General features: G+C 43.0%; 1 protein-coding gene and 1 long non-coding RNA gene across 4 annotated transcripts in view; one reads left to right on the forward strand and one right to left on the reverse strand.

Annotated features, from left to right (window-relative positions):
* Positions 1 to 1,359: 1,359 nt before the first annotated feature.
* Positions 1,360 to 16,095, reverse strand: part of LOC121552659 (calcipressin-2) — a 112,464-nt gene continuing 97,728 nt past the window's right edge. For both annotated transcript variants that reach the window (XM_041865651.2, XM_041865652.1), the window contains one exon: positions 1,360 to 2,290. In XM_041865651.2, the coding sequence (XP_041721585.1) occupies positions 2,133 to 2,290 (158 nt within the window). In that variant the 3' untranslated portion in view covers positions 1,360 to 2,132. The remainder of the gene's footprint in view (positions 2,291 to 16,095) is intronic.
* Positions 11,897 to 15,163, forward strand: LOC121552660. Of its 2 annotated transcripts, XR_005997279.1 has the most exons (4): positions 11,897 to 12,205; positions 12,396 to 12,451; positions 12,843 to 12,986; positions 14,895 to 15,163. It is a non-coding gene; the product is annotated as an uncharacterized LOC121552660 (long non-coding RNA). The 2 variants fall into 2 exon arrangements; XR_005997280.2 differs by lacking the exon at positions 12,396 to 12,451 and having other exon boundaries at positions 11,901 to 12,205.

Raw genomic sequence — 16,095 nt, forward strand, 5'->3', positions numbered from 1 at the left:
TGAGTTTGAATAAATGTTTCTTTCTCGCTCTCTACAGAAGCACACAAACTGCAAGGAAACCCCATGCCTGAACCACTGTTCTCAGACAACACAATATCTCTATAAACCCCATGCCTGAACCACTGTTCTCAGACAACACAATATCTCTATAAACCCCATGCCTGAACCACTGTTCTCAGACAACACAATATCTCTATAAACCCCATGCCTGAACCACTGTTCTCAGACAACACAATATCTCTATAAACCCCATGCCTGAACCACTGTTCTCAGACAACACAATATCTCTATTAAAATGTAACCATGCACTTTACAGACTGTCTTCACGTGATGACATCTGATTGGCTTTCCATTTTTCCCTATGAGGAAAAGGTGGCTACAAGGCCATTCTGTTATTGTCTTTGTTTTCTTTTCCCCCCCTCTTTCTTTAAAACAAACTGTCTGGGACAAGACATGGACACAGAAAAAGTCACATTGAGGAAAAATCACAGAAATATCATTGTACATAATGCTTTCACTTGAAGGCGCATGACTTGTAACAGGTTTAAGTATTGTTTTCTGTGAAGAACACCAATAGCCAGAACACCCAGGGAGGAGATAGAGAAGAGAGAGGTCAAATTGACAGTTACATACAGCAAACAGAGCAAAGTACAGTTGAAGTCGGACGTTTACATAAACCTTAGCCAAATACATTTAAACTCAGATTTTCACAATTCCTGAAATTTAATCCTAGTAAAAATTCCCTGTTTTAGGTCAGTTAGGATCACCACTTTATTTTAAGAATGTGAAATGTCAGAATAATAGTAGAGAGAATGATTTATTTCAGCTTTTATTTCTTTCATCACATTCCCAGTGCGTCTCCTTCCTGAGCGGTATGATGGCTGCGTGGTCCCATGGTGTTTATACTTGCGTACTATTGTTTGTACAGATGAACGTGGTACCTTCAGGCATTTGAAATTGCTCCCAAGGATGAACCAGACTTGTGGAGGTCTACAATTTGTTTTTCTGAGGTCTTGGCTGATTTCTTTTCATTTTCCCATGATGTCAAGCAAAGAGGCAATGAGTTTGAAGGTAGGCCTTGAAATACATCCACAGGTACACCTCCAATTGACTCAAATGATGTCAATTAGCCTATCAGAAGCTTTTAAAGCCATGACATAATTTTCTGGAATTTTCCAAGCCGTTTAAAGGCACAGTCAACTTAGTGTATGTAAACTTCTGACCCACTGGAATTGTGATACAGTGAGTTATAAGTGAAATAATCTGTCTGTAAACAATTGTTGGAAAAATTACTTGTGTCATGCACAAAGTAGATGTCCTAACCGACTTGCCAAAACTATAGTTTGTTAACAAGAAATGTGTGGAGTGGTTGAAAAACGAGTTTTAATGACTCCAACCTAAGTGTATGTAAACTTCCGACTTCAACTGTAAATACACAAACTGTATCATACCAGTGCATGCATTGGCAAGATAAAAAAAAACCATTCGACCATTCCCATGGTCGACAGACAGCACTGACAACACGAGGAATTACCTCTGACAACTTTAAGTATTGAGTATTTATCATAATATTCCTTAGGGTTACTTCAATTCATGCAGCGCCAGTCCCCCACCACCTCAGTGGCTAGCATGCCCTGATGAGAGAAGCGCTATTCATCATCAGTGCTTGTAGTACATACGCAGTGGTGCGAGAGCAAAGCTAACACACGTCCATAAAGGCGACCTAGGGGCTTCTTTACACTGGCATGCACCACAACCGCTAAGCCAATCAGAGGCAGAGCTCAAAGCAAGGCGCTGCTGCTAACTGTGTGACATTACATTTACAGAATCATAAAGACAGGAACCAATCACTGAGGGCATGGTGGCTGAATCTAGAAAAGTGAAAATGATAGTAGAGTATTGCCAACAGACGGAAACAAACTCTGTGATCATACATGTAGCACATCAACGGCTGTATGTCGGCGAGGACGAGGAACAGAGATCACTCCCCCTCTGGCCCAGGCGGGCGGCCTTAAGGCGGGGAGGGGGGGGGCTGAACATGGGGAATGTTCCTGTGAGAGAGAGAGATGGGGGTCAGATTCTCCTTCCTCCAGACGAGGATGTTACGGCAGGAAGTGGCAGGGGGACAGAGTTCAGTTGGACACAGGAAGGTCGGGACGCCGGGTCTGGATGATTTTTGGTTTGGGGCAATTCTTTGGTTCCTCTTCCTCCTCCTCGGTGTCGCTATCGCACACATGAACTACGACACTGGGAGTGGACTCTGTTCCCGCATGCAGCTCAAACTTCTCTCCTGTAGACAGAGTGAGTGAGTGAAAAGAGAAAGAGAGAAAGAGCAAGAGAGAGAGAGAGAAAAACAGAGAGAGAGAGAGATGATAAGTACAAGGCAGATGTTTCAAAATTCAAAGCAGCAGATCTCAGATCAGTTTTCTTCAGTAGAATACATTACCTCAAGAGGGAGCCCTCGGTCCAAGAGACACTAAATCAGTAAGATGAGGCAAACTCAAGGATTTTCTACTCATGAATTGGGGGCATTTCGGTGAGCAGAAGCTGAATATACAGAGAGTCTTTGTAATCATTATTATTATATTATTATTATTATTATCTGGTTAGGAGGACCTGAACCCAGGGAAGACTGAAACAATATCCTCTATCTCTCTCTCTCCCTCTGGCTGCACTCTCCAGCAACAGTCACTGGTTCATCAATTCAACTCAAAACACAAATATCCATAACCCTTTTTTTCCATATTGTACAACAGCTGATGAAACTAACACTGTAAAAGTGTGAAAAATGTGATCAGAGTAATTTCCTGATAGTTGCTGGTTCAGAATACAATTTACACAGGACCTTCTAATAAGCAGGTTTTGCATTGGTGGAGTTTTGGCTTGCCTGGCCACATCACCAGGTGGTATAAGTTAATAGACCAATAACAAATAGAGTTTCAAACCTCTCTGCCAATAATTGCTAGTTTTTAGGTTACAGTACATATCCCTGCCATTAAGCTCCTCCAATTAGGCCACTCACTCAGACCACTCCCACACAGTCCTAGCAAAATTATTGTCTGAGAAATAGCTTTTTGCTAAACAACTATTTTTGACAATTTTAATTGAGAACTATTACAGTAAGGTACTTAATTGTTACCAAGAAATGATTTGATATTGAGATAAAAACGGCTGCATTGGGCTTTTAAAATGGCAAACACCGTTTTCATACCAGCTCAATATTTGAATGTGCTCGTGTGTGTGTGTGTATTGGCGGGGCAGGATGGAGAACTGAATCAAAGTATACCATTGGTCCTGGGCAGTCAGCACACACACACACACACACCTTGGAGTCAGTTTGCAGAGAGACTCGACCAAACACACACACACTGCACTGCTACTTCTATGGTACCCTACTGCATCTCTCCCTTCATCTCTCTCATCCTGTCGCTCTCCCCATTTCTCTTCCACTTTTCATGGCTTTGCACTGTGAACGTGTAACATTTCTTATTCAGAGTATTCACAGAGCATTGTGTTACAGAGTGAGTCTCTCTATTTCTCTATTTCTCCTGAGGGCTGGACTCCTCAGCCAACCGCTGGGTGTCGTCAATGCTGCTGCATTCTGACGCTAAGGGTCAGACAGTCAGTCAGAGAGAGAGAGAGCGAGAGAGAGGGGGGGAGAGAGGGGGGGGGGAGAGGAGAGAGAGAGAGGGGGGGAGGGGAGAGAGAGAGAGAGGAGGAGGGGAGAGAAGGAATGCAGAAAATAAAACGAGTGAAAATGAAAGAGAGAGAAGGGGAGGTGCTGAGAGGAAGAGAATGAGAGGGGGATAGTAGAGGAGAGGAGATCTGAGACCTCACAAGCCCAGTCCTTAGAACAAGATAAAGGACCTGACTGGCATATCAGTGTCAGTCAACTATCAGATACAGAGTTTCAAACATCTCCACACCTAAAAGACCACTGGGAGTGCAACACTCTCCTAGCTATCGTCTATCATACAGTACGTCTGAGGGACTCAAATAACGACAGCATTACCGCTCTCCATCACATAATGACACACACACGCATTACCCCATCATGAAGGCTGCCTATCTGCACCTGGCATTATCCCTGCTATTTCAGGCTCTGCTAATGAATGTGCTCGATGTGTGTGTGCGTGTGTGTGCGCGTGGGGACTGTAATGTATGCAGTGAGCTCACCATCTAAGCCCATGGTGATGAACGTCTGTCACACACCAACCCACCCAGCCAGCTCCTATCAAAAGGTATTTATTAACCAGGATGAAAGTGGGACGGCCCCTGATGGCTCGTCCCATGCAGAGCATGTGTGTGGTGGGTAGTGGGGTGGAAGGACAGATAGACATGATGGTCTCTCTCCTTTGGGTTAAGCGTGGCCTAAACCCAGGACCACTAACACACTGCAGCTATTATTACAGCATTCTTTCAAGCCAGGCCAAACACTCCAAATAATTAACTCCCTAAATCACAATTTCTTAAATATACAACATTCCTTAGCAACAGTCTCAAAATAAACAGGTGTGCCAGAGTACAGTACATGGAGCGTTTGATACTGGGAGGAATGTGTGCTGCATGCCATGCACTGACGTCCTCTGCTCTAGTGTGGAAACATGGAAACCTTTTCTTACTAGCACTGACTTTGCTGATAGCTGCTTTATTGAGGAAAAATAGTACTTACTATGACTGTAACATGTGGTTGTCTTACCTAGCCGCCTTTAAGGTGAATGCACTTATTGTAAGTCGCTCTGGATAAGAGCATCTGCTAAATGACTAAAATGTCAAAGGTTAAATTAAATGCTTTAGACATCTATTCTACTGTATGTTGTATGGGCCAATACAACCAGCCATGTTGTCACTGTACTACCACAGTCCTACAGTATTACTATTGTACTGTACCACTGTTCCTTCTGCTCTCCTGACCCTGGTATGGTAACAGTACAGCACTGCCTGCCTGCTGCCACACATGCTTGGCAACCCCCTCACCCATCTAACTGCCCACAGATGTTTTTATTTCTCCGGCTTAGTGAGAGAGCGAGTGAGAGGCTGGATCTCTGCCTTGTAAACAGACCGGGAACAACAAAAGCATTCTCTCCTTAACGAGGCCTTGTGTTGGAGGGAGGCAGCCTGGTGGAGCCACAGCACTACACTCCACTCAGGTAGCCCCTCTATCTGATGGCTGGGTTGCATATAGAAACACTGTACTGGGAAGAACACACACACACACACTTCCTCTCCTTGTGTAACTGGCTATTATTGCCATGCTGGAAGAGGGCAATCTGACTGGATCAAGGTTTCTGTGCCCATATGCCAAGCGCTGAAGTTTTGGTATGTCTCTTGCTGCTAGTTTTAATGGGGATGAATTGAGACAGTTTAATGCAGTTAGGAAATGACAGAAACAATATAATGTTGACAGTTTAAAGAGTTCAATAAACAACTAATGGCTTTATATGAATGTTTAAATTAAAATCCCCATTCTCTGTTAACTCCATCATTTGTTTGTTAAATGAGAATAAAACATCAGACTGACTGAGTGAACTCTCTCAGAAGTGCTAACCCTAAGGCTTCTCCACTAATACTCTGAAGAATAAAAGCCTGCAATGCTCACACACACACACACACGTATGCATACTATGGAGTATCCACGTACGCGCACACACACACACACTAATCATGTATGACAGATAGCTATAGTAAGCACCAGTGATGTTTACAGTTTAAACATAAACAGAGTTTTTAAAAGAAAATGTTTCTATACATACTGCACTCTACATTATTACATTGCGAGTCTAAACAGTGTTTTAAAAGTTTACATTCATATACTGCACTCTATTCCATGACATAGAATACATATGCCCAGGCCTTATCATTTAAGAGCTACTTCAGTGTACCAGGAAACATTCACCACCAACGCATCTTTATTTTTAGCCCAATCACATTTAAATTTTCTGCACTTGAATTGTTCTAAACATGTCAGATAACCATTTCCATTAGGCTACAGTACATACCATTTACCCTCTATTCCAAATATACTTGGTGCTATTTCTAGGATCAGGATGACAGTTCTATCTCTACAGGTGTTGTGACTGTTTTCAGACAGTCATCATCAAGCACTACTATTCCCTGACCTCATGTCAGTCTCTGACCCATAAGTTCAGAATCTCTAACTACAGCCACTGATCCACTTCTGACTTGAAGTCAGTATATAAACTAAAGTCCAGCGATGCAGGGGGTAAAGACCAGTTTGATCACGCTCTGCTCTGCTCCCATAATTATGCAATATCCTTTAAATCGGGGGTCTTCAACCTTTTCTACTGTGAGAGCTACTTTTAAAAAATGTAACATCATAAGCTAAACAACCCAGCAGCTTTCAAATAGGCACATTCTTCTCTTCTCCCCTGCAACTGTTCCTCAGGTCCTTAGTGTACTAGAGAAAGTAGTGCCCCATGCTTAATAAACATCTCTAAGGGGGACCGTATACAATCTGTGATATTTTCCCCCAAATTATGTTTTATATTTTCCCAAATAATGTATTTACATTTGTATTTTTCCAGGTTTTAGAATTGTTTTGTTTTTCATTCTCAAAACTACAATTGTTCATAGAGAAAATAACTACATTGGATGTTCTGAGTCCATGTCCATTTTCTTGGTCAGGGTGTAATTCCCCTTTAATTGTGCATCTGGCCCTTTAATTGTGCATCTAGCGAGTGAGGAATGTGCAGTCTATTGTGTCGGTCTAGCGATGGTTTTGTACTGCTGCTGCTCAATTCATGGCAAAGTTTGCAAATAACAAATGATATACTTACTCATGATATACTTATGCCAGGTAAGCCTACTTTGCAGGCAAAATTTAAATGAGAAGATTTTGGGGTAAGTATTTATTTCAACCCACAAGACTTATCACAACAACGGATGGAGTGATAAACGTGCGGTACCACACAGACAGATAGAGGCGATATTGCTTGGAATTAATTGCATATTGTGTTAAGTTAGGTTTTTTAAGCCAATAGTGGCAAACCAGTGGTGGGATAATGTCAAGTTGCGTTGATTAGATAGTAGCTGGTAGCTTACGGTGTCTGATACTTGTGAGATTTGTTTATGACAGTTTGCGGTGGAAAACATGGAAAATGGCATGTACTTTCAGAATTGTTTGTCGAACTACTCGTATGTGGTCTGCGAGCTACTCGCGATCGACCTGTTGGAGACCCCTTCTTTAAATGAATCACTTATGCAACCCACTCTTGTGCCTAAACAGAGAAAGGATGCAGGCACTTGAGACATTTAATGTGCTGTATACACTTGCGGTGATGTACTGTGAAAGGGACTGGTAGGGTTTGTGGGTTGTGGCCACATAAACGTTAAGGTAAGAAATGTAGATTTTTCCACCAGATGTTTCACTGGGTGCTTGTGAGGGGACCTGCATGGTTGGTTGAAAAGAAAAGGAAAGTTTCAAGTGGGATATTTTGGTACTTGTAAAAGTTAGACGCTATACAGAGTGACTGAGAGGCCACAAAGTGGCAGGTGTATGACGTTAACCTCCAGCTGTGGCTGTCCTGGGGGTTTAGACCCAGCTAGAGAGAGCCCTCTGCCCCAGAGAGAAGTACCCATTGCCCCATGCTGACAGGGCCTGATCTCCACCTACAAGTACAGTATTAATGACAGTATGAATGGGAGACTCAACTCTAACTTCCTGTAGAGTTATTAAAACAGTATATTTACAATGAGCCTGGTTACAGTGACGGGTAAGATCAGTTTCACTATCTGTAGAGAGTCTAGTAACAGATGCACTTAATCTCAAACAGGAAGTCAATAGGAATATGAAATGGTGTTCCAGTAAATATGAGAGGAAGTAAGTATACTGCATGTCTTGATAGATACAGGAAGATCATTCTATTAAAATACAACTGATCTTGAGGAGTCAGTCATATGAGTAACCAATCTTAGTTGTATGCCTACAGTATATTCTGGTTAGTGGGCCTATGCAGTCATGCAGTCTATTCTCTGAGGTATAGGGGATAACCCCAATTTATCAGATGTGAGAGGAAGGATAGAGAGGGTGAGAGAGTGAGGATAGAGGGAGCGCGAGGGAAGATATAGTGAGAGACAGATAGAAGAAGAGAGAGGAGGGAGGGTGAGAGAGAGAGTTCCCTGGGGGGTTGACAGCTGAGAGTTAGTAATGCCAAACACTGTTGCATAATTTAAATGTTCCTACATCTCATCCCACCACCTGGAGCCATTTTAACAGCCACTGCAGCTTAAAATAGAAGAGAGAGAGAGAGACTTAAAATAGAAGAGAGAGAGGTTAGCAAGGAACTGCAGATGCTCGCCCTCCCTCTCTCTTTATATCATTGACTGGGACTAAGGGTATTTACTGTGGGAGTTAACTGTGCGATTGGCAGCTCAAGCTAAGTAAAGCTCAAATAAGCAGGATGGCCAGAATCTGTGAAACAGCTGTTTTGATGAGAAATTGAGGCTCTTTCAGGAAGGGCTTGACTCTGGCTGTATGGAATACTGTATAATCCCATACTGTATAATCCCAATGCACATTTAGTTATCACTGAGATTGAGCATTCTCAGAGTGTAGTAGCCTACCTTTCACAGCACTAAGCTTAACTACTGGACACTATGTAATCATCATCCCAAACTTGGCTTTTTGAGTAGGCTTAGGCCTACTACTGGACAAAAAGCATTCTAGTATCAGGCATTTTAGTGAGCTATAAAAAATGCCAGACAAAAAGATGAATGACACTCTGTTTAGATCTAGTATAAACAAGAACAAGACATAATAGTTGACTGACTGACATTTGCATCCGCTGCTTGCTCTAACTAAACCTCTAACTCAAAGACAGCCATCATTACCACACCAGACAATTGTGGTTGTCACCCTCTCCTGACTGACACAGTGGCTGAGGTGATTCAAACCTAGAGGAGTGGAGGCAGGGAGGGATTGATGGTGTGGTTTATCAGATGGTGCGATTTAAAGGGACAATTCACCGCTGCTCTATTTCACTATATACACTGCTCAAAAAAATAAAGGGAACACTAAAATAACACATCCTAGATCTGAATGAATGAAATAATCTTATTAAATACTTTTTTCTTTACATAGTTGAATTTGCTGACAATATAATCACACAAAAATTATCAATGGAAATCAAATGTATCAACCCATGGAGGTCTGGATTTGGAGTCACCCTCAAAATTAAAGTGGAAAGCCACACTACAGGCTGATCCAACTTTGATGTAATGTCCTTAAAACAAGTCAAAATGAGGCTCAGTAGTGTGTGTGGCCTCCACGTGCCTGTATGACCTCCCTACAACGCCTGGGCATGCTCCTGATGAGGTGGCGGATGGTCTCCTGAGGGATCTCCTCCCAGACCGGGACTAAGGATGGAGCGAGACATGATGTCCCAGATGGGCTCAATTGGATTCAGGTCTGGGGAACGGGCGGGCCAGTCCATAGCATCAATGCCTTCCTCTTGCAGGAACTGCTGACACACTCCAGCCACATGAGGTCTAGCATTGTCTTGCATTAGGAGGAACGCAGGACCAACCGCACCAGCATATCGTCTCACAAGGGGTCTGAGGATCTCATCTCGGTACCTAATGGCAGTCAGGCTACCTCTGGCGAGCACATGGAGGGCTGTGCGGCCCCCCAAAGAAATGCCACCCCACACCATGACTGACCCACCGCCAAACCGGTCATGCTGGAGGATGTTGCAGGCAGCAGAACGTTCTCCACGGCATCTCCAGACTCTGTCACGTCTGTCACATGTGCTCAGTGTGAACCTGCTTTCATCTGTGAAGAGCACAGGGCACCAGTGGCGAATTTGCCAATCTTGGTGTTCTCTGGCAAATGCCAAACGTCCTGCACAGTGTTGGGCTGTAAGCACAACCCCCACCTGTGGACGTCGGGCCCTCATACCACCCTCATGGAGTCTGTTTCTGACCGTTTGAGCAGACACATGCACATTTGTGGCCTGCTGGAGGTCATTTTGCAGGGCTGTGGCAGTGCTCCTCCTGCTCCTCCTTGCACAAAGGCGGAGGTAGCAGTCCTGCTGCTGGGTTGTTGCCCTCCTACAGCCTCCTCCACGTCTCCTGATGTACTGGCCTGTCTCCTGGTAGCGCCTCCATGCTCTGGACACTACGCTGACAGACACAGCAAACCTTCTTGCCACAGCTCGCATTGATGTGCCATCCTGGATGAGCTGCACTACCTGAGCCACTTGTGTGGGTTGTAGACTCCGTCTCATGCTACCACTAGAGTGAAAGCACCGCCAGCATTCAAAAGTGACCAAAACATCAGCCAGGAAGCATAGGAACTGAGAAGTGGTCTGTGGTCACCACCTGCAAAACCAGTCCATTATTGGGGGTGTCTTGCTAATTGCCTATAATTTCCACCTGTTGTCTATTCCATTTGCACAACAGCATGTGAAATTTATTGTCAATCAGTGTTGCTTCCTAGGTGGACAGTTTGATTTCACAGAAGTGTGATTGACTTGGAGTTACATTGTGTTGTTTAAGTGTTCCCTTTATTTTTTTGAGCAGTGTATATATATATATATATATATATATATATATATATATACACAGTGAGGTCAGACGGTTCTTGTAGTTGGCCACCAGGTTTGCACACATCTCAGTAGGGATTTTGTCCCACTCCTCTTTGCAGATCTTCTCCAGGTCATTAAGGTTTCGAGGCTGACGTTTGACAACTCGAACCTTCAGCTCCCTCCACAGATTTTCTATGGGATTAAGGTCTGGAGACTGGCTAGGCCACTCCAGGACCTTAATGTGCTTCTTCTTGAGCCACTCCTTTGTTGCCTTGGCCGTGTGTTTAGGGTCATTGTCATGCTGGAATACTCATCCACGACCCATTTTCGATGCCCTGGCTGAGGGAAGGAGGTTATCACCCAAGATCTGACGGTACATGGCCCCATCCATCGTCCCTTTGATGCGGTGAAGTTGTCCTGTCCTCTTAGCAGAAAAACACCCCCAAAGCATAATGTTTCCACCTCCATGTTTGACAGTGGGGATGGTGTTCTTGGGGTCATAGGCAGCATTCCTCCTCCTCCAAACACGGCGAGTTGAGTTGATGCCAAAGAGCTCCATTTTGGTCTCATCTGACCACAACACTTTCACCCATTTCTCCTCTGAATCATTCAGATGTTCATTGGCAAACTTCAGACGGGCCTGTATATGTGCTTTCTTGAGCAGGGGGACTTTGCAGGATTTCAGTCCTTCACGGCGTAGTGTGTTACCAATTGTTTTCTTGGTGACTATGGTCCCAGCTGCCTTGAGATCATTGACAAGATCCTCCCGTGTAGTTCAGGGCTGATTCCTCACCGTTCTCATGATCATTGCAACTCCACAAGGTGAGATCTTGCATGGAGCCCCAGGCCGAGGGAGACTGACAGTTATTTTGTGTTTCTTCCATTTGCGAATAATCACACCAACTGTTGTCACCTTCTCACCAAGCTGCTTGTTGATGGTCTTGTAGTCCATTCCAGCCTTGTGTAGGTGTACAATCTTGTCCCCGTGTGCTCCTAATCTCAGCTCGTTAGCTGTATAAAAGACACCTGGGAGCCAGAAATCTTTCTGATTGAGAGGGGGTCAAATACTTATTTCCCTCTTTAAAATGCAAATCAATTGATAACATTTTTGACATGCGTTTTTCTGGATGTTTTTGTTGTTATTCTGTCTCTCACTGTTCAAATAAACCTACCATTAAAAGTATAGACTGATAATTTCTTTGTCAGTGGGCAAACGTACAAAATCAGCAGGGGATCAAATACTTTTTCCCCCTCACTGTACATACATACATTAATGTTATTAACATATCATATGTGTCATAAACATTTTGAATTTCCTCACTACACCCAAATGTTGTACGAGCGTTTCTGCATCTTACCGGTAAAAACGGGCCAGCTACATTTCCTGGTTATAAGCAAACCACAATATCCAGAATTCATAGTGATTTCAGGGTCTAGTACCGCCCCATGGAGGAGTATCCAATTGATGTGAGAAATATACAAATGTATGTTTGTAGCCAGCACTTTCAGCCAGAGGATTTCGAAACGGAACTGAAGTGATGGGGTTGCCATTTAGTTGAACATTGAAAAGTGATGCTGTTCCATCGATTTCCCCCTTCTCTTCAAAGAGAAAGGCATCCGATCAGCCAACATCAGCGCAGCAGAAAAGAAGCCAAGCTGAGGTAATGTAGTTAACTTTACCTATCTAACTAGCGAACTACATTTGTTTATCTAAACCAAAATCCAGCTAGCTAGCTTTATATGCTGGCTAGACATTCCAAAGCATATCAATGTCATTAGCCAGCTGCTATGTTAGCTAGCTAACTAACTACTGCAGAGGCTAACGTGAATAACGTTATATGTTCTATTTAGTCCGATCGCATCAACATCTGCAGCGGCATCAACATCAAGCTCAACACCAGGAACTAGTTAGTTAAATCTACTAAATCTTTTCATGACACCATGATGAGCAAAGAAATATACTGGAGCTAGGCATAAACATGGTCCATGTTTTGTCATAGTTGGTGATTTTACAAGTAGGCTACAACTTCTACTGTAGTTTTCTCTGTAGTATGGAGGGTTAGTTGATTGTTCATGCAAGGCTTGAAGTCTACATTTGAGAAAAATAGGTATTAGTAAGGAAGGGATGGTGTGGGTGACTGACTGATGTCTGTTGGGGGTTGGTATTGTGTGTGAAGATTACTATGCATGATCTATTGACATGAGGGGGGAGGGTGGATATAGTACCTTGTTTGAGTGTGTATTGATTGGGACAAAGTAGTAAAATGTTGGCTAATCACTGACTACTGTGTCCTACAGACTACTCCTGCTGCTGATGATGACGACCTTGACACCAGCTTTCGTATTACAGAGCCTGTAGACCCATTGGATGAACGCTTTGAGCCTGGAATAAGCTCAAGCTCAACATAATCTTACTTTGAAACAAGCCAGGACAGCCAAAAGGTATTTATGAAAGCACAATACCCTCTTGAGAAAACAAAATCACCAATACACTAAACTGTCTACAAGACAAGTGCTCCTCTAACTTTGTACATCCTTGCAGTCAGTTCTTTGGCATGGGGGAGAGAGGCTGTTAGTATACTCTTCTAACCTATTCACACTATTGTTGGCAGTGCTTGTCTACTCAACAGCACAACTGTAGGTGCTCATATCCAGTTGAAGTCGGAAGTTTACATACACTTAGGTTGGAGTCATTAAAACTCGTTTTTTAGCCACTCCACAAATTTCTTGTGAACAAACTATAGTTTTGGCAAGTCGGTTAGGACATCTACTTTGTGCATGACACAAGTAATGTTTCCAACAATTGTTTACAGACAGATTATTTCACTTATAATTCACTGTATCACAATTCCAGTGGGTCAGAAGTTTACATACACTAAGTTGGAAAATTCCAGAAAATTATGTCATGGCTTTAGAAGCTTCTGATAGGCTAATTGACATCATTTGAGTCAATTGGAGGTGTACCTGTGGATGTATTTCAAGGCCTACCTTCAAACTCAGTGCCTCTTTGCTTGACATCATGGGAAAATGAAAAGAAATCAGCCAAGACCTCAGAAAAAAAGTGTAGACCTCCACAAGTCTGGTTCATCCTTGGGAGCAATTTCCAAATGCCTGAAGGTACCACGTTCATCTGTACAAACAATAGTACGCAAGTATAAACATCATGGGACCACGCAGCCGTCATACCGCTCAGGAAGGAGACGCGTTCTGTCTCCTAGAGATGAACGTACTTTGGTGTGAAAAGTGCAAATCAATCACAGAACAGCAGCAAAGGACCTTGTGAAGATGCTGGAGGAAACCGGTACAAAAGTATCTATATCCACAGTTAAAAACAGTCCTATATCAACATAACCTGAAAGGCCGCTCAGCAAGGAAGACGCCACTGCTCCAAAACCGCCATAAAAAAAGCCATCATTATGTTTGGAGGAAAAAGGGGGTGCTTGCAAGCCGAAGAACACCATCCTAACCGTGAAGCACGGGGGTGGCAGCATCATGCTGTGGGGGTGCTTTGCTGCAGGAGGGACAGGTGCACGTCACAAAATAGACGACATCATGAGGAAGGAAGATTATGTGGATATATTGAAGCAACATCTCATGACATCAGTCAGGAAGTTAAAGCTTGGTCGCAAATGGGTCTTCCAAATGGACAATGACCCCAAGCATACTTCCAAAGTTGTGGCAAAGTAGCTTAAGGACAACAAAGTCAAGGTATTGGAGTGGCCATCACAAAGCCCTGTCCTCAATCCTATAGAACATTTGTGGGCAGAACTGAAAAAACGTGTGCGAGCTCCAGCTCCTTGTCAGGAGGAATGACCCAAAATTCACCCAACTTATTGTGGAAGGCTACCCGAAACGTTTGACCCAAGTTAAACAATTTAAAGGCAATGCTACCAAAGACTAATTGAGTGAATGTAAATTTCTAACCCACTGGGAATGTGATGAAAGAAATAAAAACAGAAATAAATCACTCTACTATTATTCTGACATTTCACATTCTTAAAATAAAGTGGTGATCCTAACTGACCTAAAACAGGGAACTTTTACTAGGATTAAATGTAAGGAATTGTGAAAAACTGAGTTTAAATGTATTTGGCTAAGGTGTATGTAAACTTCCGACTTCAACTGTATAACAATACACGACTAGACTGTTTACAAGTCAAGCCCCCATCAAACTTTTCACATCTTTGCTAACAGTCCATCACAATGCCCCATTATTGACTCGGTGTGTAATAAAACACATACCAGGCTACTGTACCCTTTTTTGTTTACAGATGAACATGGTTTATTGTATGGTTACACATCCTCATGATCAGTCTTGATGTTTTACACATCCTCTTCATGTCTTTCCAGGAGACTTGCAGTACATACAAATCTTCTGCAAGAGGTCGAAGCAGTGGGTGGTGAAGAACATCGCCAAAGCCTGCTAAACCAGCTGCCATTACCCTACACATGCAGAGGTTCACCAGCTGAAGAACATTCTGGAATATTCAACTAACACAACATCCATATTCAGTTAGACTGATGTTCTAGTATAATATAGATTAAATGATGCCGACTGGTTCATGATTTCGACTGGCTGAGAAACGCTGTCTGTCTCGTCCCAACTCCCGACACGTTCATTACTATGGGACAGCTGGAGATCGAATTTGAATATTGAAACAATGTTGCAAATGTCGTAGCGACAGAGAGCAAGTTTTATACAAATCTCCGCTGTTGAAAACGAAATGTTAGTCTAAAAGAAATGTGAGATAATGTCTAGATGCTTTTTTTTAGGGGAGATCAAGTTTATAAATGGCCTGGCTGGGCTGATGAGACAGTGGATTGCGCAGTCAGATGGAACAGAGTAAATAGGCATTTTAACGTCATAGATTTAGCTGGTGGTAACTTGTGGAATAGACACCGGTTTTAACCAATCATCATTCAGGATTAGAACCACCCGTTGTATAATTTAGATGATCAGAAACCAAGTGTTGACTTCAATTTCTGGGTCAATTCATTGTCTGTCTTCGAAAGTGAGAACAAGGAAGTAGGGCTCCCGTCAGGCTGTAGTCTTTACAAAGCCAGGGAAAATGAGTCTACCTAGAAATCCTGCAATGTCCTGGCAGTCCAAAGGCTCTATTGAGAAAGGACAACCATATCTACTCGCTGCTAGCGTGATCGTGCAATCGGCGAAACACAAAGGCCACAATAATTGCTACAAAACGTGACTCCATTTATTTTGAGATCAGACGTCATTGGTTGAACTCTCCTGGCACGAAAAAAAAAAAATACAGATATAGTGCATAATTTTGTCTGAAACACTGTCATCAATCAGAATTATGTACACCCCAAATAGTGTCTAGCGGTGAAGTTTTCCTTTAATGAGAGACTTGTTGATATTCCTCTCATAGCAGAGATGAATAAACCCATGGTGTATCGACTTCAGTAGTGGCAGGCTGTCGATGTCTCTCAGCCTCATGCATTATTCATGGTTAAAATGGCGACGCACAGCGGAACCTTTGTGGAGAGAGTGGCACTGCTTTGGCGTGCAGCTCTTTCAAGTTGGCGGCAT

The sequence above is a fragment of the Coregonus clupeaformis genome, chromosome 36 (assembly GCF_020615455.1).
Source record: "Coregonus clupeaformis isolate EN_2021a chromosome 36, ASM2061545v1, whole genome shotgun sequence".
In the NCBI taxonomy this organism is placed as follows: domain Eukaryota; kingdom Metazoa; phylum Chordata; class Actinopteri; order Salmoniformes; family Salmonidae; genus Coregonus; species Coregonus clupeaformis.